At 49.9% G+C, this 24006-nt stretch overlaps 1 protein-coding gene across 1 annotated transcript in view; it reads right to left on the reverse strand.

Annotated features, from left to right (window-relative positions):
• Window positions 1-24006, reverse strand: part of LOC120858137 (vitamin D3 receptor) — a 106672-nt gene that overhangs the window by 26567 nt on the left and 56099 nt on the right. Inside the window, exons 2-3 of the mRNA XM_040233988.1 lie at window positions 8545-8626; window positions 4994-5141 (exon numbers count right to left, since the gene is read on the reverse strand). Coding sequence (XP_040089922.1) covers window positions 4994-5139 — 146 coding nt within the window. The 5' untranslated portion in view covers window positions 5140-5141; window positions 8545-8626. The remainder of the gene's footprint in view (window positions 1-4993; window positions 5142-8544; window positions 8627-24006) is intronic.

The raw sequence follows: 24006 nt of genomic DNA on the forward strand, positions 1-24006 counted from the left end.
TTAAATTCTAATGTACAACCTTGGGGAAGTCATTTAATCTCCCCATGTCTTAGTTTACACATCTGTAAAATGGAAACAACCCTACAGAAAGGGTGTTGTAGGGATTAAGCAAAGGAAGCAGGACCTTTACTGCACCTTTAGTGCTTAAGCACTAAATAAAGGGAAGGGAGAGGAATTGGCAGGCAGGGGCAGTGGGAGGGAGCGCTGACAGGTGGCTGAAGACAGCAGTGTGTAACCTTCCCATAAGACTCCAAGACCCTGGAAGCAGCCAGCACGTCTCCACTGACTCTCAGCATGGCTGGTGTGGGTCTCCATAGCTAGAGAGGCTCGAAACATATCATCGTTTCATGTGTTGTTGCTTCTGATGTCTAGACCCACAACACTCTGTGACTTACAGCGACCAATGTCCAGTTTCTCTGAGTGCCAATCAGGTCCCACAGAGTTCTTGACTGACATGAGGGTCTCTAGAGCTCCCTGGACAAGCCCTTGCTTTCTCATATCTGATATTTAATTCCTGTTTGGGGACCTTTTGCCAGAGACCCTTGCTGACACATCACAGTTGCCTATGTTCCAGGTCCCATAAAAGAGGATAGGAGAGGACTATCTGTTCTCAGAAACTGCAAAGGAACAGTGACAAAAAGCACCGTTTATCAAGAGCCTTCTCTTCCAGCCCTTTACATATTCTCTCTGAGGCTCTCAACAGCCTAGTGGGAGAGGTATCCTCCCAATTTTACAGGCAATGGAAAGTAAAATAATTTGTTTAATGTCATACAGCTAAAAAGTGTGAAAACTGGCATTAGAATCAAGATTGGCTGGATTCCAAAGCCTCTGGGATTCTTATGTAATATGGTCTTTAACATGAGTCTACCATATATCAACTCCAGCTGAAGCAGGTGTCAAAAGTCTGTCCCCCCCAGAGTCCACAGGCAGGAAGTAGGTGCTGTTTGAAAGACTCATGTAGGACAGGGAAGGACAGAGGCAGGACCCGAGATGGGCAGTTTGGAAGTGGGGGTGACCTCTGCCCATCCTCTCCACGGGCGCCTCTGTTGCCGGGACATGGAGAGGATTCCCAAGGTGCACCGAGAGGGAATTCACACCAGTGAGCCTTGAGGAGAGCTGGGTTCCTAAAGAAATAAAACTGACCAGAAAGAAATGTACGACCTTCCTCATGTCCAGGGAGCTGCCTTTCTTGACACCTCCAGTGGAGTCCCCTCTCCAAATATCTGGCTTCTCCACCCAAACTTCCAAACATCAGTCTTGGCTGCTCTGAACATGACCCACCTCATTCTCTTCCATTCACATCCTTGAGCAGCTGCCAAGCTGACCTGGACAAAGTTCTCTCTAGCAACACTGACCTCTTGGTGACTGATTCACTCGTGCCCAAGGAACACCCTGAGCGGCCACTCCTCGCCGCTTGATTTACTCTACTGCCTTTAAGCACCTTGAGTCGCTGGACACCTGCCCCATTTCTCTGCCTCCCTTCATATCACAGCTCCTGCAAATACCATTTGGGTGAACTTCCTGAGAGCCAGAACATTCTTCATGTTCCTGGATCCTCACCAGCCTACTCTTCCCCAAACCCACCATTAATGAGGTCCCTGAGCACCTTGGGGTTCACAAATAAGGAGGCATTGCTCCACATCGTCTTTGTCAGCTTGGCGCTTACTGCACATATCAGCTTCATGGTGTCCTGATGAGGAGGAAGGCAACATCATAAGAGAGGCAAATGCAATCTGTTTCTCAGGCTTGCCTTCCAGGCAAGGATTTTAAACTTTACCGTGTTCTTCATTCTCTTCATCAAAGGGGTCTTTCTGATTTTCTTCTCATCCTTTACACCTTCCCTTATATTAGAATCTGGACAAAGCCATTCATGACCAGAGATTCACCCACAGATCATCACTCACTCTCTCTATATATATCTTTATCTATCTATATACTTATGCTTTATAGTAGATCTGCATATTTCCCCCCTGTGGCTCTTGCTTATGATTTGTTTGTTAACATTGTTCAGTCACCTAGGTGTGTCCTACTCTTTGCAACTCCATGGGCTGCAGCACACCAGGCCTCTCTGTCCCTCACCATCTCCCAGAGTTTGCCCAAGTTCATGCCCATTGCGATAGGTGATGCCATCCAGCCATCTCATCCTCTGTCACCCTCTTCTCCTTCTGCCTCCAATCTTTCCCAGCATAAGGGTCTTTTCCAATGAGTTGGCTTTTTGCATCAGGTTGCCAAAATATTGGAGCTTCAGCATCACTCCTTCCAATGAGTATTCAGAGTCTTCTCCAGCAACACAGTTTGAAAGCATCAATTCTTCAGAGCTCTGCCTTCTTTATGGTCCAGCTCTCAAAACCATACATGACCACTGGAAAGACCATAACCTTGACTATACGGATTTTTGTTGGCAAAGTGATGTCTTTGCCTTTTAACATATTAGGTTAACATACTACCAAGACATATAACCATCTAGAAGCCTGTCCATGCCAACCTTTCATTCTCACTGGAAATAGCATCTTTCTCTATGGATTGCATGTATTCCAGAGGAGCAGGGAGTAGAAACAGTATGAAATGGCTTGCAGGAGTAACTGGCTGGCAATAGTCTCTAATTCTTGACCATAGGTCAATAGAACCAACCAACCCCCATAATCACACTTTGATTTGATTATGAGTCTTAGACTTGCTGAAATGATCACAACTCACTTCTAGAGCCATTTAGTTTGATTTAGAAGTTAATCAAACACTAAATGGTCAAAGGGGCTTATATCCCAGGGGTTAGAATATAGTCAGTGGCTCAACCCTAAGGTAATGCTTTTTCCTTGAGAACTGCTCTTGCAGGGCTGAGAGAGCTTCTGGAGAGCAAGGACTTGTGCTATCTTTGTGTTCTCAGGGATGTGGTACTCAACACAGAGAAGGACCTCCTTCTGACAGAGGCCTTCCTACCCAGGATGAGGATTCTGCAGACAGATACAACTGACAATGGATTTCTCAAACAGCTATTTGAAATAGACTAAAGCGGAAGATTATCAAATAGTATATGGATGAAGCAAAGGAGGAGAAGTATGTGGAGGGGAGAGAGGAGGAGAAATTACATACAGACAGTCTATTCTTGTTCTTTGTGGTAGTTACATTCATAAAGCCATCATGAATGCTGAATCAGCAAATATTGAATCATCGCTCCTAGGATAATTTGGGTTAGGTTCCTGTGAGCCTCTGGTCACAATGCTTTCATCAATCCATCAGTAAATAACTTTGTTTCATGTGTGGCATCTATTTAAACGTACCTTATCTAATACATGTTGTTGACTCATTAACATTGAACTCACAGCCAACAGCTCTACAGCCCGCGTCTAAACAAAGCTTGTCTAACATGTCTTTTCTCTGTAAGGCACCTTCCAGCTTTCACATGCTTAGGAGAACCTGAAAGAATTTCAGCACCATGCTTGGGTGCCACCTTACACAGTGAAATCACTATCAAATGGTACAAAGATGCAAAAAGGATGGCACTGAATATACCAAGAACAGGACACTTGTTCATAGTGTGAGAATTGAAACAGAAGGCAGAATGTCTGGCTCAGCCTTGGCTGGGAACGTGTGCAATGAGAGACGGAATTTTTCTCCACTCTGCATGTGTCCAGAAACACCAGTGCTGCAAGTATTGATCTGGGGATGACAAGTAAAGTTTACTAGGTCGTCAGATTTGCAGATGTGGGCTCCACAAACAATGAGGATTAACTGTGCATATTTATAAAACAGAATTCAAGCCAAATAATGACAGAGATGTTGGCTCTTCAAAAAGTGCAGCCTGGGCTGTCATCAAGGCAGAGGCAGTAAAGTTATAAGGTAGATGGAGGACAGGGAAGCAAGATAAAAGGACCTTGCTGACCGTAATGCCAGACCTTGCAGGAGGGAGTAGTGGCCGTCAGTCAGCTCAGACTCGAAGGGGCCTCAGCACTGTGGCTCAAGGCAATCAAACTCCAGGCCTGCCAGTTTCTGCCGCAGAGGGCAGGTGAGTTAGGAGCCTGTCTTTATAGAGCCCAGGGGTCCCTGAGTTGTTGGGGGACCACCACACAAGTCCTGAGGCCTCTGATTCACGCTGCCCTCAGTGCCAGTTCAGGGAAACGGATTCCTTGTTCTGGACTTGATTCGCTCTTTCCTATCTTTGATGGAAAGCCTTGCCATTAGCTTTACTCACCCTCAGCAAGACTATTATATAGAAGCTCATTTTTGGCCGCCTTCTTCCAGGCTCCATTCTGTTTCTCTCTCCAAAATATGCAAAATGCTAACTTCTCCTGGTTTTGAATCCCACCCTGCCATTCCTCACTTCTCTCTCCTCCCTTCCTGGCTCCAGATGGGAATAGCCTTTGTCCAGCTTTTCCAGGACTTTCCCATACAATTTGCACTGGTAATGCTGGGTCTGCATGAAAAGAGAAGAGGCTGCTCGCAGAAAAACTAGCCCTGGCCAAACCAGAATGCGTGTGCTTTCCTGCACACTCTGAGGTTAGCTTTCCAACTTTGATAAGCAAGTCGTGGTGCACAGATCAAGTATGGAGGTCCAACTAGGGATGTCATTTCCCTTGTTCCAGGGGATGGTTTGATTTGGATGGTGGCAGGAGAGGAGAGGGTGGGGGTGCGTGCTCTGAGGCCAAGTTCTTGGGCCTCCTGGAGGCCATGCCGGTCTCTTGGACTAGGAAGCTCTGATCATCAATGGTAGGAGGTTCACTCTGGAAGGACATGGGTGGGTGCAGAGGGCTGTATGTCAAGGGGTGATGGAAGGATGGGGGTTCACATGAACTGCTTCCACCCAGGAAGCAGTTGAGCCAGAGGACAAGCTGGAGCTGAGGGCAGAAGAGGAAGAAACAGACCCTGTTGGCCCGGGGGGCTGTGAGAACGGGAGTGTTTCTGGGCCTGGCGAGGAAGGAGACACAGAACATGCAGGGTCTCTTTGTGGGAAACCCTGTTCCTCACCCCCTACTCCTCGCTCTTGCAGGGGACTCACCTGAAGAAGCCTTTGCAGCCTTCGCAGGTCATAGCGTTGAAATGGAAGCCGGTGGCTCGGTCCCCGCACACCCCGCAGATCCGGGGCACGTTCCGGTCAAAGTCGCTGGGGTCAGGTAAGGAAGTGCTGGCCGCAGTTGCCTCCATGGCTGCAAGAACAGCAGGCGGGGATGAGGCCGCTGGCAGCCCTTATGCGGTGAGCTCAACAACGTCGAGCTGTCCCCAGGGCCCAGGCCTCAGTGGGATCCTCGGCGCCCTCGCTTCGTGGTTCTGGGTGCCACCAGCTCACCCTCCTGAGGCTGCCGGCCACAAGCAGAAGCGGGTCTCCCCAGACAGGCTGGAGCACGTCTGCAGGGGGCGCTGTGGTGATGCTCACGGTGTGGCCTGGCGTAAAAGCGCGGAGGACCAGAGGCCGTGTCTGGTGCCTATGGGCCGGGCTCCTTTGGGTGAGGGGTCCCGCCTCTCTGCGTCCCACTGTCCTCATCTGAAGAATGCGTTTACTTCACTGGGTGTGAGGAAGGTTCTTGTGAATGATACGCACACCACTGGCCTCAGCTGCACCTCAGCAGTGGACCTGCGGCAGGTCAGAGGCCTCTTTGCCCAGGGTCGCCTCCAAAAGGGAAGGGGGCCTCCAACAGCCTTGTACACAGAGGGACACTCTCAGCCCCTCTATCCTTGAGGGTGAGGGGAAGAGGACAGATTACCTGCCCACAGCAGACTCTATCATGCCAGCTCCAAGCAGCCCCACGCTCAAGACGGACAGCCTGGTGTCCTTGCTGTCCTGATATCAAGGTCATCAAAGCCTTGCCCCCTTCTCCCTTCAATGTAAATTCAACACATTGTTCTGAACGTCCTGAGTAATGTGAGTCGTATACCAGGAACTAATTTTGTTTTCAGAGGCTGCTTTTATAAATAGGCATTATCATCTAGAGATAGATTTCACACTTGAAGAAGAAGGGGAAAGAGACCGAGGGGACAAAATACAATAGCTCTGGGAGAATCTTCTCAGGAAGCAGCTGACAAGCCTTCCCTTGGGCAAGCTGGGACCTCAGCTTCACCTGTTGCCTGCAATCCTGCCGGCTGCTAGCTCAGGGCTAAGTCTGGGGTCCCTCCTGCCTGGAGAAAGGTTTCAGATGGGGCTGCCTCCCAGTTTTATCTGAGTCCTCACAAGGGTCACCACAGGTTTAAGTGCCTTGGCCTCAGGGCAGAAGGAAATCAAGTGAGAAAGTCAGTGGCAAGGGGGTAAGTGCCCTACCCCCTCCCATACCACAGTACCACGTCATCCCACTGAGAGAGGTAGCTTCCAGGGGCCCCTGGGGGCTCCGAGCTTCTTTCCAATGACTAGGCCCTTTACCTGAGCCAAGGTACATCAAAGACCAGTAGGGTCTTTTTTCAGTCCATCTTCAACTCACTCCAATGAGGCAAGTACTATTATTATTGTTGTTATTATCATTGTTGTTATTAGGCTTGCAGCATCCCAGTTCCCTGACCAAGGATCGAACCTGTGCCCCCTGCAGTAGAAGTATGGAGTTCCAACCACTGGACCTCCAGGCAAGTCCCTTGCAAGTACTACTATTATTACTCGTTACAGACGAGGCCCAGAGAAGTCCAAACATTGAGGTTCTCTAGCAACTAAGAGTCAGACACGACTGAGCGACTTCACTTTCTCTTTTCACTTTCATGCATTGGAGAAGGCAATGGCAACCCACTCCAGTGTTCTTGCCTGGAGAATCCCAGGGGCGGGGGAGCCTGGTGGGCTGCCGTCTATGGGGTCGCACAGAGTCAGACACGACTGAAGCGACTTAGCAGCAGCAGCAGCAGCAACTACAGTTACCAAATGTACAAAACAAAGACTTAATATTGGACAAAATAATCCATCAAGAATTTTAAGCTAAAGGAAGGAAGTGGGACAGATAAGGACTATCAGTCCTGAAGGGGTAGAGGGTCCCTGATCACAGACAGACCTAGTAGATCCTCCTACTTTCTCTTTCAGCTTTTCTTTTCCTGGGAACTTTAATAACAGTCATCTTGTTGCCCAGCCCAATCATAGCAAGGCTGATACTTGTTAAGCTATCATGTTTTTATATACATACATGCCCAGAGACAAGCACTTAAAAAAAAAAAGAACAAAGGAATGATTAACAGAAACTTCTGATGGAGTGAGATTGGGGAGGACTTGCAGAGGCATTACATACTAGCCATATTCAATTTCTTTGAGTGGTAGGTATTATGGTGTGTGTGAGTGGTAGGTATTATGGTGTGTGTGTGTGTGTGTGTGTGTGTTTAGTCACTAAGTCTTGCCTGACTCTTTGCAACTCCAAAGACTGTAGCCCAGCAGGCTCCCTGTTCATGGGATTTCCCAGTTAAGAAAACTGGAGTGGGTTGCCATTTCCTTCTCCAGGGGATTTTCCAGATCCAAGAATTGAACCCGTGCTTCCTGCATTGGCAGGTAGATTCTTTACCACTGAGCCACCTGGGAAGCCCCATTACTACTACTACTACTAAAATACTATTATCTGTTTTATATGCTCATCTGTATATATAAAACATTGCCTAATTGTTAAAACAAAAATAAAAGAGAGGGTGCCTTTAGTTTGTCAGCCTTGTCCCCACAACCCTTAGGAAGTCTATGCTGACTCCAGGCTTCTGGAGTATGACATACACATCAGAGTGGGCAGGGAATCCAGAGGCCCCAGGAGGAGAAACTGTCTAGGATGCCTGTGGCTTAACCCTAGGTCAGCTGAGATGTTGCAACTCCCAGTCATGTTGCTACAGACTCTGTGTCATTCAGAGGCCAACATCTGGTGGATTTGGTGGAAAAAAGACAAATTAAATGTGGGGGTGGAGGGAAATCGGTCAAATCAGTCTAACAAGTATTCAGCATCATCTGGGCTCATGGAAGATGTGATAACGCAAGAGAGTTGGCAGAATGTGTCAACACAGCACCGCAACTGTGCCTTCCTGTAACAGGGGGATGCCAGGAAGGCTGCTGGCCCCCGGAGTGGGGCCCCAGGCATTGGGTTAGGCCCAACCGAAGGCTGGACCCAGCAGCCAGAGGCCCACAGTGAGCAGGACAATTTCAGGTGAACTAAGAGACAACTCAGCCCTACCTAGGGTTACATGCTGCTACCAAGAAGCCAGGACCTAGGACCAGAGTCCAGAGGTGGAGAGGATGTCCAGGCATCTATGGCCTGAGAGCTGGTAGTGCTAGGAGTGAAGGGCAGAGACTGCAGAGGGCAGGAGAGACAAAGGAGATGGGAGTTGGGCTGGAAATACCACCTTGCTGATGACCCCCTGGGGTCCTGGCCGGGGTGTCTGCAAGCCCCTCCCTCTGAGCCCCTACCCCGACCTGGGCCCAGCTCTGGTCTCAGCTTCGGGCTGCTGTGGACTCTGCTGACACAGGACGCACCGACCCACATCTACCAAAGGCAGGGAGTATCTCTCCCTCCCTCTGACCACTGCCTTCCTATCTGCCCCCATCCAACATCCCTGCCCGCCTCATCCCTCAAAAACAAAAAGCCCAGAGGTTGTGGCTGAGGAGGAAACACCCACCTGTAGGAGCAGGGGGACAGGGAAGTCAGGCCAAGGGGTGCCCTTCTGTGAGGGCTCGCAGATACTTCCAACCAAAAGGATTCTGAAATGAAAAAAGGAAAATAAATGCTTTATATACAGCCCTGTGTTGATCTCACCACTGGAGCTCTAGAGGGCCCATCAGGGAGGATGTGAGCCTCTTTCCAGGGACTTTGGGCCTCAGAACGGGGACTGAAAACTGGACAGAAGTGATCTGTTGGAGGCAGACGTGTCATCACTGGCAGGGCTGAAGGGGCAGGAGCCCAGCCGGCAGCCGGGAACCACCCTCTCTTGGGGGGGGGGTGAGCAGCGTCCAGCGGGAGGGCAGAGGGAAGCAGCCTCCTTGCTTCAGAGGGTGCCGGGAGCTCGACTCCTCCCACGGCCCCACCCCAGGTTTTAGGGATGCTTGGAGGAGCAGGGCCGGAGGGTGGCCTGGCAGGCTCTGGAGGGCCGGAAGGAGACCAGCGCCTGGGCGCTGGAGGCAGTGCAGTCAGACCTGGCCTCTTGGGATGGCTTCAGAGACAGGTGTCTGGGGTGTACGGTCTGAGGAGCCCGGGTGTAGGTGGAGCAGGTGCTGCAGGGGTTAAATACAGCAACGGACGGCTTTCAAACAGGATGTTTTCTGCCACTTTTAGCTCTCTCCCAGACATGCTCAACACCCCCGGCCTTGGCGAAGGCTGAAGGTGGGCTGACTCTGGTGTCCAGACTCTGGGTCTTAGTGGTGTGATGGTTCACCAAGCTGGGGCTGGTCGAATTTCACCCTTCCTACCTTCACCCACACCCAGCGCTACTTGTCTACCCAGACACACACACACACAAACACACACACACACTCTCTCTCTCTCTCTCTTCCCCCCTTCGCTGACACCAATAGGAAGTAGCTTGGGAGATAATAGATACATAAGTGTCTGACCCTGAGCCCTGGAAAGGCCTTTAAGGCAAACCCCCCGATGGGGAAGGTTCAGACCCTCAGCTTTTGTTTCTCTGCCTCCTAGTGGTCCGACTAGGCAGGGGCAGGGAAAGCGCAAGGAGCATCCAGACCTGGGCTCAGTCCTAGGACTGCCAGCCCCCTAACCCATGTGCCCCCAAGCAACATGCGAGGAGAGTGTCAGTGGACCCTACTGAGATAACGTGGACATAGCGACCCCCTCCCAAGGACCGTGGGTGGAGGAGGGATACCTGCAGGGCACAGAGATGTTGCCACTGCCCCAGGCTCTCCTCTGCTCCCTCTGCTTGTGTTGCCCAAGGCCCCCAGCCAACAAGGCTCTTCAGGATCCTACTCCACAGCCTTGGCAATCTCCCAGACTCCTGGCTTGCTCCACAGGAAGTCTAAGGTGAACCAATTGGGTATAGAAAGGACCACTGCTCTCAGCCCTTAAGACACTCAGAAGTCAGATCTGAGATCTAAGTGGCTCGCCATCCCTGAACTTACAGAGAAAGTGTGTGCGTATCTACCATGTGCCAGACTGCTAAGCTTCCCACCTGGGATCTCATGTAACCTCCTAACCATCCTGCAAGATGCAGAGCAGTCCCATTTTACAGATGGCAAAACCAAACTCCAGGTAAGGCACTTTGAGACTTGCCCAGGGTCCCACGGCCAGGCCAGCAGTGCAGCCAGGGACCAGGCAAGGAGGGGCTGCTTGCAGTGGCCAATAAAGGGCAGCTCTCTTCTCCTCGCCACTCTTCCAGCCCAGTGATAACCACTGGCAGGGGCGCTAGTACTCACTCCCGCCCTGCTCCAGATTCCTCCTGTGCACTCACTCACTTAATCCTCACAACAACCTCTAGGCATGGAGAAACTGAGGCACAGAGAAGATGATTATCTTTGGAGCCCAGATTTGAACCGAGGCAGCTGAGCCCCGCATCTCTACTCTGCCACCTTTCCTAAGGGACATAGCTCAGTGGTTTCCTTCCCCTAAGCCCTGGGCTCCCCTCACCTCCACAAAGTCAGGGAGGAACAGACAGAACCATCCCCAGGTCACCACGGAAGAATGTTGTGGCTCTTTTCTTCCCAAGGCTCCCAAATCAGCCAGGATCTCTCTTCATCCTGGCAAACCCCTTCATCCAGGAAAACCCCCATGAAAAGGTGGAGCTCTCCTCCCCAGGCAACTTTGCACTACTGGGTGGTCCTTATAGGAAAGATGGTCCTGTAGGTCCAAGTTGATGGAAAGTGGGGCAAAGACACAGGGTGAAAAAAGGACAAGTGGAAAAAAACAACTTAATACTACCCCCTTTGCCACATCATACAACCCCCACCCCAATTCATGTTCTGAGTATGAGAACATCCCACTGCCTTTGCTGGGACTGTCCCCAAAGCCACCCCCTCCTGCTCCTGCCTTAGAAATACCCATGCCCCTAGCACTGAGCCTTAGAGAAGCAGAGGGGGAGTGGTTCAGCTCTGCAGAAAGCCCCTGGCTTCCACTCCTCCAGGCTCTGCATCCCACATCAAAACCCCTGCCTGAGTCTGACCCCAGGTCTGACCCTGCCTTAGCAAGAAATGAGGAGATAACATGTTTCCTTCCAGTCATCGAAGCCACAACCACTGCCTCTCCCACACGTCTGCCTGGCAGCTCACACAGCAGGCACCCCATCTTCCAGCGGCTTCTGCTGAATGGACGCCCCCAGGCAGAGTTTCGCTTAGGACAGTCTCCTGGGGTTGGCGCTGCAGGGTATCTGGAGCAGAGCCCTCATAAGACAAGGATCAAATTGCCGCTGGGCCAGGTTTAACTCTGCTGCCGTCACTGGACCTCCCCGGACTCCTGAGGGCGGCAAAGCTGTGACTCTGGGAGGATCAAGCAGTGGACAGAGGTCTGACCTCTAAGGTCTTTTCCAGGTCTGAAAGTGTGCAACTCCCAGGCCAAATTCCCACCATGATGAGGCGTTAAGATCAGTCAGGAATGAAATTCCTTCACTGAGTTCTCTCCCCGACCCTTCCAGGAACAGGTGAGGCCCCTTCACCTCAGATGCTAAGGCCCAGGAAGAACAGGAGGGTTGTGGCCCCTTGCAAGGGTCCTGTGGGGGCTGGGAGCCCAAGAGCGGGCTCCCAGCTTAGCTGCGCCAGGAATGGACTGATCAGAATGGGCTTTCTAACTGTGAACATTAGCTCAAAGCTCCCTCTCCTTCCAGAAAGAACTGGAAAGCTATGTGATTTCCCAGCAGAGGGGGAGAAAATTCCTCCTCTTCCTAAAATTGGCACACATGGAGTCAACCACACATCGGGCTGTCTCTGGAGGGGGTGAGTCTGTGCACACGCCAGCTGCAATTGCACATGGGCTTATGCGTGCATGCCCTTTTCTTGTTACTTTCATTTCATCATCCTTGCAACTCTGCCCATAGAGTGCTGAACACTGTATGACCGACCCAATTTTTCACTTGTCATCTCTTTATTCTAGTATAATTTAGGCTCAGCTTAGTCTCATAGCCAGTTGGGGTCATGCCCTTTCTTTCTTCTCTCCCATCCCCAGCATATACCCATATTGTTTTTCCAGAACAATCTCAGCATTGCCTTCCAGAAGAAGCTGAGAGGAACAGAATGGACATGAGAGCAAGGAGAGAGGAAAGTGCACTGCAGAGTTAGAACTCGGCCTAATGCTTTCTTCCCCCACCATCTCCTCAGATCCTACACACACATGGTGAGAGCGTTTGGAAATTATTTTCTGCAGACTACATTGTCCAAAGTAAAACCCAATGGATACCAGTCATCTCAGAATATCTCAAGATTGAAAGGAAACTTAACATCACCTAGTCCAACCATTTTAAATCCCTTCTACAATATTCTAGCCTGTATTTGAATATCTTTTCTGTTGGAGAACTATCTCCGAGGCCAACCCATTCTCTTTGGATGGCTCCACGCTTAGAAAGTTTGTCATTATGCACAGATGAAAGAGCCCCAGTAGTTTTCAACTACTGGTCCTAGACCAGCTCTTCACAGCCATCTAAGATGAATCTATCAGGCCATTCCCACACGGTCTCTTGAGGAGGGGTCGACAAGGCCACCGCATGATGCCACCACACACAGTAGAAAAAGTAACCCATTCCTCACCTGCTGGAAAATTGTCATGAAAAATAGAAAAACTCTGCAACGTTTATGATGCAAGTGAGGTTTCAGCGGAGAAGCAGAGGAAGCTAGCCTGGCTACATTTCATTTGATTTAGGCTTCATACACATCCCAGGTATGGTCATGATTCCCACCAGGGCAGTGAGTAAGGTGGTCAGTGCAGACAGTGTCTGTCTCCTTGGCCTTCACCTGGAAAGGAGCTTCCAGCCTAAGAAAAGGGCCTACAGAAGAGTGTGAGTAGCTATATAACCTCTTCCAAGCATTTCTGCCACCTCCATCTCAGGCTTAGCTATTTCCAGGGGAGGCTGACCCCCAGCACTGTGGCTCTAGGAACAAGGCTGAGGTGGATCAAACTGTTTAATGGCTGACTGAAGCACGGTAAATGAAGTGGCTGATGACCCAGCGGTTTCAGGAATAACTTTTCTTCTGAAAGTGCTTCTTAATTAACTTTTTGGGGACTATACCTCACTCTCGAGAACCCGATAAAGGTCATGGGCTGACTGACCCCTACAGTGTCAAGAGGTAGTGGGTCACTGCACAGAAACCGTGCCACAGGCTCCCACTCTATTGGACATTCACCAAGACTGTTTCTCAGCAGACTGTCCTGTCATTCTTGGGAAAACTGGCAGCTTCCTGGAGCTGAGCAGAACCCAGAGGCAGGAATCCACGAGGTTCTAGGCAGTGGAACAGGAGATTCATAGTTTACTTAGATATGTTTCCACTTCTTATCAACAATTATTCCTGCAAGCTGCTTTTTTTCCAGTGGAAACTCAGCCCTCAGCTTTGTCAACAAGATCTCTGGGTTGATTATTCCTCTCCAGGTAACTACCGGAAACTGTGGGCAGTGACGGTGACTAGTGAAGCATAGGGAACCAGCCTGTGCGTAGCTGCAGCCCAGAGTCTCTGGTTTCCTAGCAGAAGAAAACTGAGACCGCCACAGGGGAAGCGAGTGGTCTTCCTCGCTTTTCTTCTGGGATCAATGCAATCTCTATATCACTCAGCCTCTTCCTGCACTGCAGGAAAGGTAGTACCCAAGCCCCAGGTCCTGCCAGCTCCAAGCAAGATATTCCGGATCCTTGGTTTCACAGCCCTTGCTCAGCTCCACAATCACTTGGCCAGCCTGACACCTTGGCTACCTGACTACCATCCCACTTCCCCCAGAGCCCCTCCCCATGTCCTAATCTACAAATAGAGACATGAGCGCTCCCAGGTCTCAGGTGATCACAGAGACCAAGTTCTCCACGCAGCACTCAGCACGGTGCCCAGGACACCAGAGTTTTATATGTTTGCTCTCATTATTACAGCAGTTACTGTTAGTACAGTCACGAAGAGTTCAGGACCCAGAGAGGACAGAAGTCTGCTCTTGATCCCAAAAGCCCCACCCCAAACAAACATTGCCCAGAAAGCCACATTTCTTAACTGGGAAAAAACTGACCACCCCACCCACTGGCTGTGGCTCCCAAAAATCTGGCTGCTAGGGACGGGGAGAATGGGTTGCTCTCTTCTCTCCCCAGCAAGCAGAGAAGCTGAGCTACACATTTGGACTTTTCCTCCACAGGGAAGATGACACCGTGGCTACCAAGGTGCCACCAATTACTAATCACTTCTGCTCATCGCAGGTCCTTTTCCTCTCTCGCCCCAAGTCTCTCTCCTACCTCCTTCATTGTCCAGGGCTTATCAAGCATCTGTTCTCTCCACGGTGGGACACTGGCTCAGCATACCATGGCATCCCCTGTGTGTTCTGAGGGCGGTGGCATTTCCTTGCCCCACTCCTGCCCCTCTGCAGGCAGCAGAAGGCTGCAGAGGCCAGTGGCTCTGTCATGGCCCCAAACCTAGGCACTGGGCTGGTTCTGATTTAGTGGGCCTGGACTGCTGACTGTTCCCCACTCTTGGCAGCCCTGGAAAGCCATTCATGGATCCCAGGATAGATTCTGAGGCCTGTGTCAGAAATCTACGAGGGTCCCAGGTTCTCTGAGATAGGCAGGGCTGGGTAACTCTCTGCGAGTCCCATGTCGAGTCCCATGTTTGTGTGTGTTAATCGCTCAGTTGTGTCTGCTTCTTTGCAACCCCATGGACTGTAGCCTGCCAGGTTCCTCTGTCCATGGAATTCTCCAGGCAAGAATACTGGAGTGGGTAGCCATTCCCTTCTTCAGGGGATCTTTCCCACTCAGGAGTCAAACCTGGGTCTCCTGCATTGGCAGGTGGATTCTTTACCGTCTGAGCCACCAGGGAAGCCTCATTTACCCAGACATCTTGTCTGTCTTCAGCATTATTCGTGAGGAGGTGAACACTCCTCCTGTATTCCTGAGGCTTCTCAGGAAGAGGCCAACCTGGGAGGTTCCCGTTTACTTTCAAGGGCAGGCCTAGTCACCCCCAACTTGCTCCTCAGTTCCCATGTAGAATGATAGATATCCTCCGGAGAGCTTTTCCAGAGCTTCAGTCTGGTCAGAATTCCAGCCATCCTGCTGCGTAGACTTCTTCCTGGGGACTCTACTGGAGGACCAGGGAGGCCACAGCATTTCTCCTTGGCTTTTTGCTGTGGTGGCCATTGGTTCTGGTCTCTGATGCCTTATCTCTGATGGTGACCCTTGCCTGGTTTTAAGCCCTGACTATATGGCAAGCCCTACACAAGGAGTTGGAGACACCATGGTAAGCCACACAGAGGCCCAACCTCACGAAGCTTACTGTCTACAGGGAGAAAAGGACAGGAATCTTCAACTCGGATCTGGGCTGCAATGCAGGTAAGCACAGGTGTGATGGGAGCAGGTGGGGGAGCACCTGGCCTGAGTCTTGGAGAGGCAGAGAAGCTCTTCAGAGGATGTCACTTCTCCGTCTCCCAGCTGAGACAGGAAGGACCATAGTTCTAACAAGAGAGTGGTGAGAGGGTAGAGAGAGGTCAGGCAGGTAATACTGAATGAGCAAAAGGGAAAGAGCATGCTGGAGGCAGAGAAACTAGCTCTATATGGCTGGCTGGGGGGGTGGGTGGGGGGCACCAGCAAGAAAGAAACCAACCAACCACACTCATTTCAGTCGGAAGTAAATTCCATTCTTTCCACTACTGAGTACTTCTTCTAGTAAACCCGCTGACTCTCAAATACCAGGAATTTTAAATTGTTGCAGTGGTATTTTGCAACCAAAGACTTTCAGACTCCATTCAGATTCCCGTTCCAACCTGAATCAACCTTGAGTTTTGTGAAGGAAGTAAAAATGGGCCTCCTACTCTATGGTTCATGGAGAATGGACCCCTGGGTCAGCTGGGCAGCGGGCCTCTCTGCACTGACTCTTTGCCCTGGGAAGAAGGCCATCAGTAATTGTGTGGGAAAGGAAAGGTGGAGGGGAGAATTCTGGAAAGTCCAGCCCAGTTAAATAAGAAAATGTGAGAGAAAGCCGAAAGAGAGAAGAAAAGGTTCAACAAGGGCAGACAGAAGCTGTGAACAACTCAGCAGCATATCACCAGCCAATCCTTATTTAATGCGTCAATCTGTCTAGGGCAGCCAGGTATGGTTGCCAGGCACAGGGAGAGCTGACTTACCGCACAGCCGACCGGTCCCCAGACCTGTGTCCACCAGCCGGCTCGGCTCACTCCTGTCTCCCAGTCCACAAGGTCACTTCCTTGTTCCCAGGAATCCCTCTAAGGGCATCAGCCACACACACACACACACACACACACACGACGGTCGTAAACAACTTGGACCATGGACACGTGCAGGAAGTCCCCTGCACCTGCCAGGCCGTACCCCAAGTCCAGAAGTCCACGCTCACTGCTGATAGCCCTTAGAGCTATCACTGAAGATAACCCTCTTGCTTTGCGTTTCAGGCCAAACCACTGGAGGATTCTTCCCTGGGGCCACAAAGTGGTAGGAAATAGCAGCCTTTGTCCTAACCCTTGAACTGTCTCCAAACTAAAACTCTCTCCCCCAACCCTACCCCTTGGCCATCTTCCTCTTCCTTGTTTTTCTTTGGTACCTGGGGCAAAGATGGAACTGATTTGCTGCACAGAGTGCCATTCAGTGCTGCCCAGATAATCACGATGGTGTGATCACTCACCTAGAGCCAGACATGCTGAAATGTGAAGTCAAGTGGGCCTTAGGAAGCATCACTATGAATAAAGCTAGCGGAGGTGATGGAATTCCAGTTGAGCGATTTCAAATCCTAAAAGATGATGCTGTGAAAGTGCTGCGCTCAATATGCCAGCAAATTTGGAAAATTCAGCAGTGGCCACAGGACTGGAAAAGGTCAGTTTTCATTCCAATCCCAAAGAAAGGCAATGCCAAAGAATGCTCACACTACCGCACAATTGTACTCATCTCACACTAGCAAAGTATTACTACTAGCTAGCAAAGTATTACTCAAAATTCTCCAAGCCAGGCTTCAACAGTACGTGAACCGTGAAATTCCAGATGTTCAAGCAGGATTTAGAAAAAGCATAGGAACCAGAGATCAAATTGCCAACATCCGTTGGATCATTGAAAAAGCAAGAGAGTTCCAGAAAAACATCTTCTGCTTTATTGACTATGCTAAAGCCTTTGACTGTGTGGATCACAACAAACTGGAAAATTCTGAAAGAGATGGGAATACAAGACCACCTGACCTACCTCCTGAGAAATCTGTATGCAGGTCAAGAAGCAACAGTTAGAACTGGACATGAACCAACAGACTGGTTCCATATAGGAAAAGGAGTACGTCAAGGCTGTATATTGTCACCCTGCTTATTTAACTTCTATGCAGAGTACATCATGAGAAACGCTGGACTGGATGAAGGCACAAGCTGGAATCAAGACTGCTGGAAGAAATATTAATAACCTCAAATATGCAGATGACACCACATTTATGGCAGAAAGTGAAGAAAAACTAAAGAGACTCTTTGATGAAAGTGAAAGAGGAAAGTGAAAAAGTTGGCTTAAAGCTCAACATTCAGACAACTAAGATCATGGCATCTGGTCCCATCACTTCATGGGAAGTAGATGGGGAAACAGTGGAAACAGTGACAGACTTTATTTTGGGGCTCCAAAATCAGTGCAGATGGTGACTGCAGCCATGAAATTAAAAGACTCTTGCTCCTTGGAAGAAAAGTTATGACCAACCTAGACAGCATATTAAAAAGCAAAGACATTACTTTGCCAACAAAGGTCCATCTAGTCAAAGTTATGGTTTTTCCAGTAGTCATGTATGGATGTGACAGTTAGACTAGCAAGAAAGCTGAGCACTGAAGAATTGATGTTTTTGAACTGTGGTGTTGGAGGAGACTCTTGAGAGTCCTTTGGACTGCAAGGAGACCCAACCTGCCCATCCTAAAGGAAATCAGTCCTGAATATTCATTGGAAAGACTGATGCTGAAGCTGAAACTCCAATATTTTGGTCACCTGATGTGAAGATCTGATTCATTTGAAAAGACCCTGATGCTGGGAAAGCTTGAAGGCAGGAGGAAAAGGGGACGACAGAGGATGAGATGGTTAGATGGCATCACTGACTCAATGGACATGAGTTTGAGTAAACTCCAGGAGTTGGTGATGGACAGGGAGGCCTGGCGAGCTGCAGTCCATGGGGTTGCAAAGAGTTGGACACAACTGAGCGACTAAACGGAACTGAACTATGCCATTTGGTGCTGCCTCAGGGCAGGGAGGAGCTGAGCCCAGGTCTCCAATGCAAAAACCTCTTTCCCTCCTTGGCAGTCAGCCATCTGCAGCCCCCCACCTGGACCTCCATACCATGTAACAGAATTTCCACTACCTTCACTCAACACTCTGGGCAGAGGCACACCGCTCTGGACCCGCTCAGGGCCTGCACTCGGTGAAAGGAGCCATGAGTGACACAGCATCCAGCTGGCTGGGCAGGCTGCACACTGTCGGCCACTAGTCAGGCCGCCCAATGGGCAGCATCCTCGGGAAGAGGGCCAGTGCTTGTGGTCATCATGGTCCTCTGGGGGAGAGGTGCACCCCTCCAACCACTGCTTCCCCTTTATTCCCTGACCCCTCACTTTTCCCAGAACTCCCCCTGGCCTGAAAAACAATTCTGCAGCCAGGCTCATCAGGAGCCCAGGATTGAAGTTTAACAGAGACAAAAATAATTCTCTTGAGTGAGCTATTTTCTGCCCAGCTTGGGGAACAATGGCTCAAGGTAACAGGCAGTGGGGGGAGGCGGGGAAAAGAGGCCGGCCTCCGGCCATCCATTGGTTTAGGGCCTTCCCCATGCCCATGCCATGGGGCGGGAGTTTCAGGGAGGTGGAGACCTTAGTCAGGGGCTCTGGACTTACTGGCTGTCCCACCTACTGCACACCCTCACCTGTGGATATCAGGTGAGAAGTGAGAGTGGCAAGTAAGGGAAGGCCTAGGGGAGCCAGGGGCTCCTGCACTCCGAGTTGCAGGCCTTCGTGGCTACTGCTCTCTTATGGAATGGAAGGAAAAAATATCAAACACTGCTACTTTACAAAGCCTCAAAAAGGGGGTTCTATAGGTTCCGTTCACCTGTCTTACAGGAGTGCTGTATCAGCTGAGACTCAAACATATGTTACAAAAACCATTATATTCCATACTAACATTGGCTATTAGTTTACAGTTCTTCTCCCAGGTGTTTAAGAGGGGGAGGAAGCCTACATTCAGGGGCACAGTGGAAGGCTGGGAACGCACTCTGAAGCGTAACAAGTGGAGAATGAGCCCTTCTCCGTGAGGTCACAAGAGAGCAAGCAGCATGGCACCCTCACAGCCCGGGAGAGCCTGCGGTGCTGGTAGGGCTTCAGACCAGGCTCGAGAAGCATCATTCATTGACTGCCAAGCCCAACCCCCAAATGCCACTTTTTTTTTTGGCCTCAAGATCTTTTCTTTGACCATTAAGAAAAGGAAACTTTTGTTTTCTCTACATTGAACTTTCTTTCTAATATCTATAGGAAAAATATCTGACTGGGAAGACAGAATAAGGGAGGAAGGAGGGGGAAAGGAAGGAGAGAGGGAGAAAGATAAGGAGGAAAGGGGAGGATTCATTCAAGGCCTATCCGATGGGAAGATTTCATTATTACTCTCCAGGAGGAAGCACTCTGCCTTGTGAAGTATCATGCAATGGGACTGAACCCATGGAGAGGGATCACTCATGGCGCTAGTAATGAATTCTGTGCACATTAGGGCTTTCCTAGTCCCCCTCCAGGTAACAGTCATCTGTTAAAAGAAACTACCAGAGGATACGCAGGAAGCTAAACCCAACCATGAATGAGTTCGGTTTGTCACCCTCCTCCCTATCACCACCAGTGAGTATACATTTTTAAGTCACTTGTCAATGTTTAAAAAAATAGATTTCACTTTTGAAAAAAATCTGGGTGTCCAGCTTCCTATTTAAAAAAAAAAAAGGGACATTTTGGCCACACTGTTCTGCAATTCCAGGCGACCTGCTGGCCTGAGTGGGGTTGGCTCTCTAGAACAGGCTTGTGCCCTCCACTCCATCCCGCCAGGGTTTGCACTCGCCGTTACCCACCTGGCCCTGATCCCTGGAACCAGCCTCCAGTGACAGCTGAGCAATATGGTCAGGGAGACAGTTGAGCAAAGAGGTTCTGGGAGGCAGCCTGTGTGTTAGTCTCTCTGCTGCTGCTGCTGCTAAGTTGCTTCAGTTGTGTCCGACTCTGTGTGACCCCATAGACGGCAGCCCACCAGGCTCTCCCGCCCCTGGGATTCTCCAGGCAAGAACACTGGAGTGGGTTGCCATTTCCTTCTCCAATGCATGAAAGTGAAAAGTGAAAGTGAAGTCGCTCAGTCATGTCTGACTCTTAGCAACCCCTTGGACTGCAGCCTACCAGGCTCCTCCGTCCATGGGATTTTCCAGGCAAGAGTACTGGAGTGGGCTGCCATTGCCTTCTCTGGTTAGTCTCTCAGTTGTGTCCAACTGTTTGCAACACTATGGACTGTAGCCCAACAAGTTCCTCTGTCCGTGGAGTTCTCTAGACAAGAATACTGGAGAGGGTAGCCAATCCCTTCTCCAGGGTATCTTCCAGATCCAGGGGTCAAACCCCGGTCTCCTGCATTGCAGGCAGATTCTTTACCATCTGGGCCACCAGGGAAGCCCAGGCAGCCTGCCTGGGTACAAACCCTGCCTTCCCTCCTTGCCAGCGGTGTGACCAGAGCCAATGACCTGGGCTCTCTAAGCTTCTGTTCCCTCACCTATCCAATGAGAAAAATAACAATGCCTACTTCATTTGTCTGTGAGGATTAAATGAGACAATGTGTGTAAAGTGCTCAGCATAGCACCTGGTACATGGCTCCTTCTCAGTAAGTGGTAGTGTTTGTTATTATGCAAACTGTTCAATAACTGGAAGGATTCATCTCATGTTTTAGTCACATGAAGCAATTGTCCTTCAACTGTCCTTTTTAGCTTAAGGGACCCAGTCTACCTACAAACACATTTCCACCCGATAAACTATTGAGCGTATCTGTGATGAGTTAGGTATCTTAGGTGTCGTGATGACACCTCGGACGTGGGGTTCAGTTCTGTTCTTGAGGGCTCACAGCACAGTGCCGGGAATGGACAACTGAACAGTCATGGCCTCGTCCCCTCCCAGCCCTGCCTTACTACTGGGGAGCGTGGCTTTCAAAGGAGAGCAGGAATGCATCTGACTCTTCCCTGTCTAGGCTCTACGCCCTCCCAGAGCCTCACTGAGAGACACTGAGGGGGAAATTAACTCCATTTCACCTCCAGTTTCTCATTTAGGAGTTCTTCCCTACACCCAGGTTAACACAATTCCATTTCAACAAAGCCATTCAGATCTCAGGTGGCGATCATTATAATGGAATTTTACCTGAGGCAGCCCTTCCCCCACTTCTTAACAGGGCACCCAAGAAGTTGGCGCGCTTGCCAGAGAGGCTGGGCAGAAGTAACTTCCCGCCTCTGGCAGAAGTCTGGAAATTCAGAGTCTTTCGGAATGAAGAACTCTGCCCCGAAGGTGTTTTCCAGCATCACCCTGGCCAGCCTGGAACTGCCCCACTCACCCTCCACTGGCACCGCCTGCTGCCTCTTTCTAGGCCTCTTCAGACAGGACGGGGAGGGAAGGGGAGGAGACAGAGGAGTCCGAGCTCCCTCCGCTTGGGGAGACAGGACCCTGTGCAGGAAAGGCGGTGGGCAGGGGAAGAATGACCACACGTCGGGTCTTAGAAAGACCTGAATTTAAGTTCTAGCTCTGACTTGGAAGTTGTGATGGTTTGGGGCAAGAAATTTGGCCCCTTAACTTCCTGGAACTCAGTTTCCTCATCTGTATAGTGGGGATAACAATATTACCTACCTCATAGGATTATTGAGACGCACACACGAGAAGATGCATGCAAGACATTTAACCCAGTGCCTGGAACGCATAAAGTTATAGTAGCCTTTTGGTTTATTATGATTATCAGCTATTATATAATATGTTAGACTCAAAAGGGTCAAAGGTTGGTGTAGAGAGAGACATTCAGGGAGAGCTGGGGGTGGGGGTGGCTGAGGATGGGCAGGGCCCTGCCACGGAGCCCAGCCTGGGCCTGGTGACCAAGATGAGGCCCAAGGCACAGGCGCCCGCCTGCCCCTGGAGCTGACAGGCACAGACTAGATGGGTAATTACAGGACTGTGGGCTGGGGTGGCCCATGCAACTGCCTAACCAGCCACATTCTTTTATTCTGTGGGTGGCTGGGTGGGTGGGCAGCTGGCTGTTTATATAGCTGCCAGGACACTGAGTACATCTAATATCATTTAAACCAGCACCCATCCTCCCCCAGGCAAAATACTCAACCCTTGGAAGGGGAAGGGGTTCTCTGTGGGCATTCTGCTCCTGTCCACACGGCACTACCTCTGTTCTCTTCAATTCTTCTTCCAGATACTCCCTGCTCTCTAATCGGACAAGTTAGAGAGTCAAAGAACAAGGCCAGACTCTGAACAGTTGGTCAGTGGAGACTATTCAATTCATTTCACTTGGAGTCTTTAAATGATCAAGAAGCCTGAGACACTCGTAAATCCGACCACTGTTCCCAGCCCCATGTGCTCTGCTTAGCTAGCACACACACGATTCTAATACTTCCACGTCTTGTTCTTAAAATCAGCGTTCAGGAAAAATATCCATCCCTCCCAATCCACTTGGCAGGAAGGCAATTCAGAAAGTATTAACTGAGCATCTGGTATGTTCTCAGCCCCGATATCACCCTTTGGTTGAAGTGAACAAAACCCCAAGTGCTGGGGAGGATGTGGAGCCGCCGGATCCATCTCCCACTGTTGGTGGAAGCCCAGTGAGGAAGGGCTTCAGCTGCACACGGGGACCCTGAATGGGGCTCTCAGAGTCAGGCTGTGGCATTTACAGGACCACCTGTGCACAACACATCAGACAAGCACATGCATAAAGCCAGAAACCCAGTTCTTAGGTTGAGAATTATACAATTACTATAGCCGAATGGCAACCCACTCCAGTGTTCTTGCCTGGAGAATCCCAGGGACGGGGGAGCCTGGTGGGCTGCCGTCTATGGGGTTGCACAGAGTCGGACACGACTGAAGCGACTTAGCAGTAGCAGCAGCATAGCTGAAAGGGACTTTGGAAGCTCACCTAGTGTAACTTCTTCCTTTTAGAAATGAAGATTATATCAAGTGTTAAAAAGGATGGAGAACAATAGGAACTTTCATCTGCTACTTAAAGGAGTGTTTCTGGTACAACCATTGTGGAAGACAGCTGGTGCTATAGAGTAACGCCAAACATGGAATGCCGTGTGCCCTAGAGAAATGCCTACACATGCACCAGAAGACAACCATAGCATATTCCCAGCAGTATTAGCTGATCATAATAGCCCCAAACTGGAAAGAGCCCAGATGCTCATCAACAAGAGGAAAGATACAAATCGCAGCATATTCTTCACGGAATGCGATGCTGTGGTGAAAACTGATCAACACGACTGTGTGCTTCGACATGGGTGAATCTCAGAAACATGAGACTGAGTGAAAAAAGTGCATCACAGATAACACACATGTATGTAAACTCAAACACATAAAGCTGAACAATACATTGTTTGTAAAACAAACAGAGATGATAACTTGCGAAGGAAAGCAAGGACTCATTAATTAAAAGTCATATTAGTTTCACTATGGGGTAGAGTGAGGAAGGGGATGTAAAAGGCAAGAGGAAAGTGGGTTTTAAAAGGTTCTGAAATTGTTCCATTTCAAACCTGGGTGGTAGGTACCACATATATTTTGAATCTGTACATAGGACTACTTGTACTCTTGTGTATATGATACATTTAGTTTAAAAAAATAAGACTCTGAGCCCCAGAGAAACTAAACAACTTTTTAAAGCTCATCAGCTAAGAATTGACAGAAAGAGAAATCAAGTTACTCAGTCTGAGTTTAGCCATTCCTGGATTCTAAAACGTCCTCTCACAATGATGAGTTTCTGGTCTAGTAA

This window comes from Oryx dammah, unplaced genomic scaffold (genome assembly GCF_014754425.2).
Source record: "Oryx dammah isolate SB20612 unplaced genomic scaffold, SCBI_Odam_1.1 HiC_scaffold_29, whole genome shotgun sequence".
NCBI classification, from domain to species: Eukaryota; Metazoa; Chordata; class Mammalia; order Artiodactyla; family Bovidae; genus Oryx; species Oryx dammah.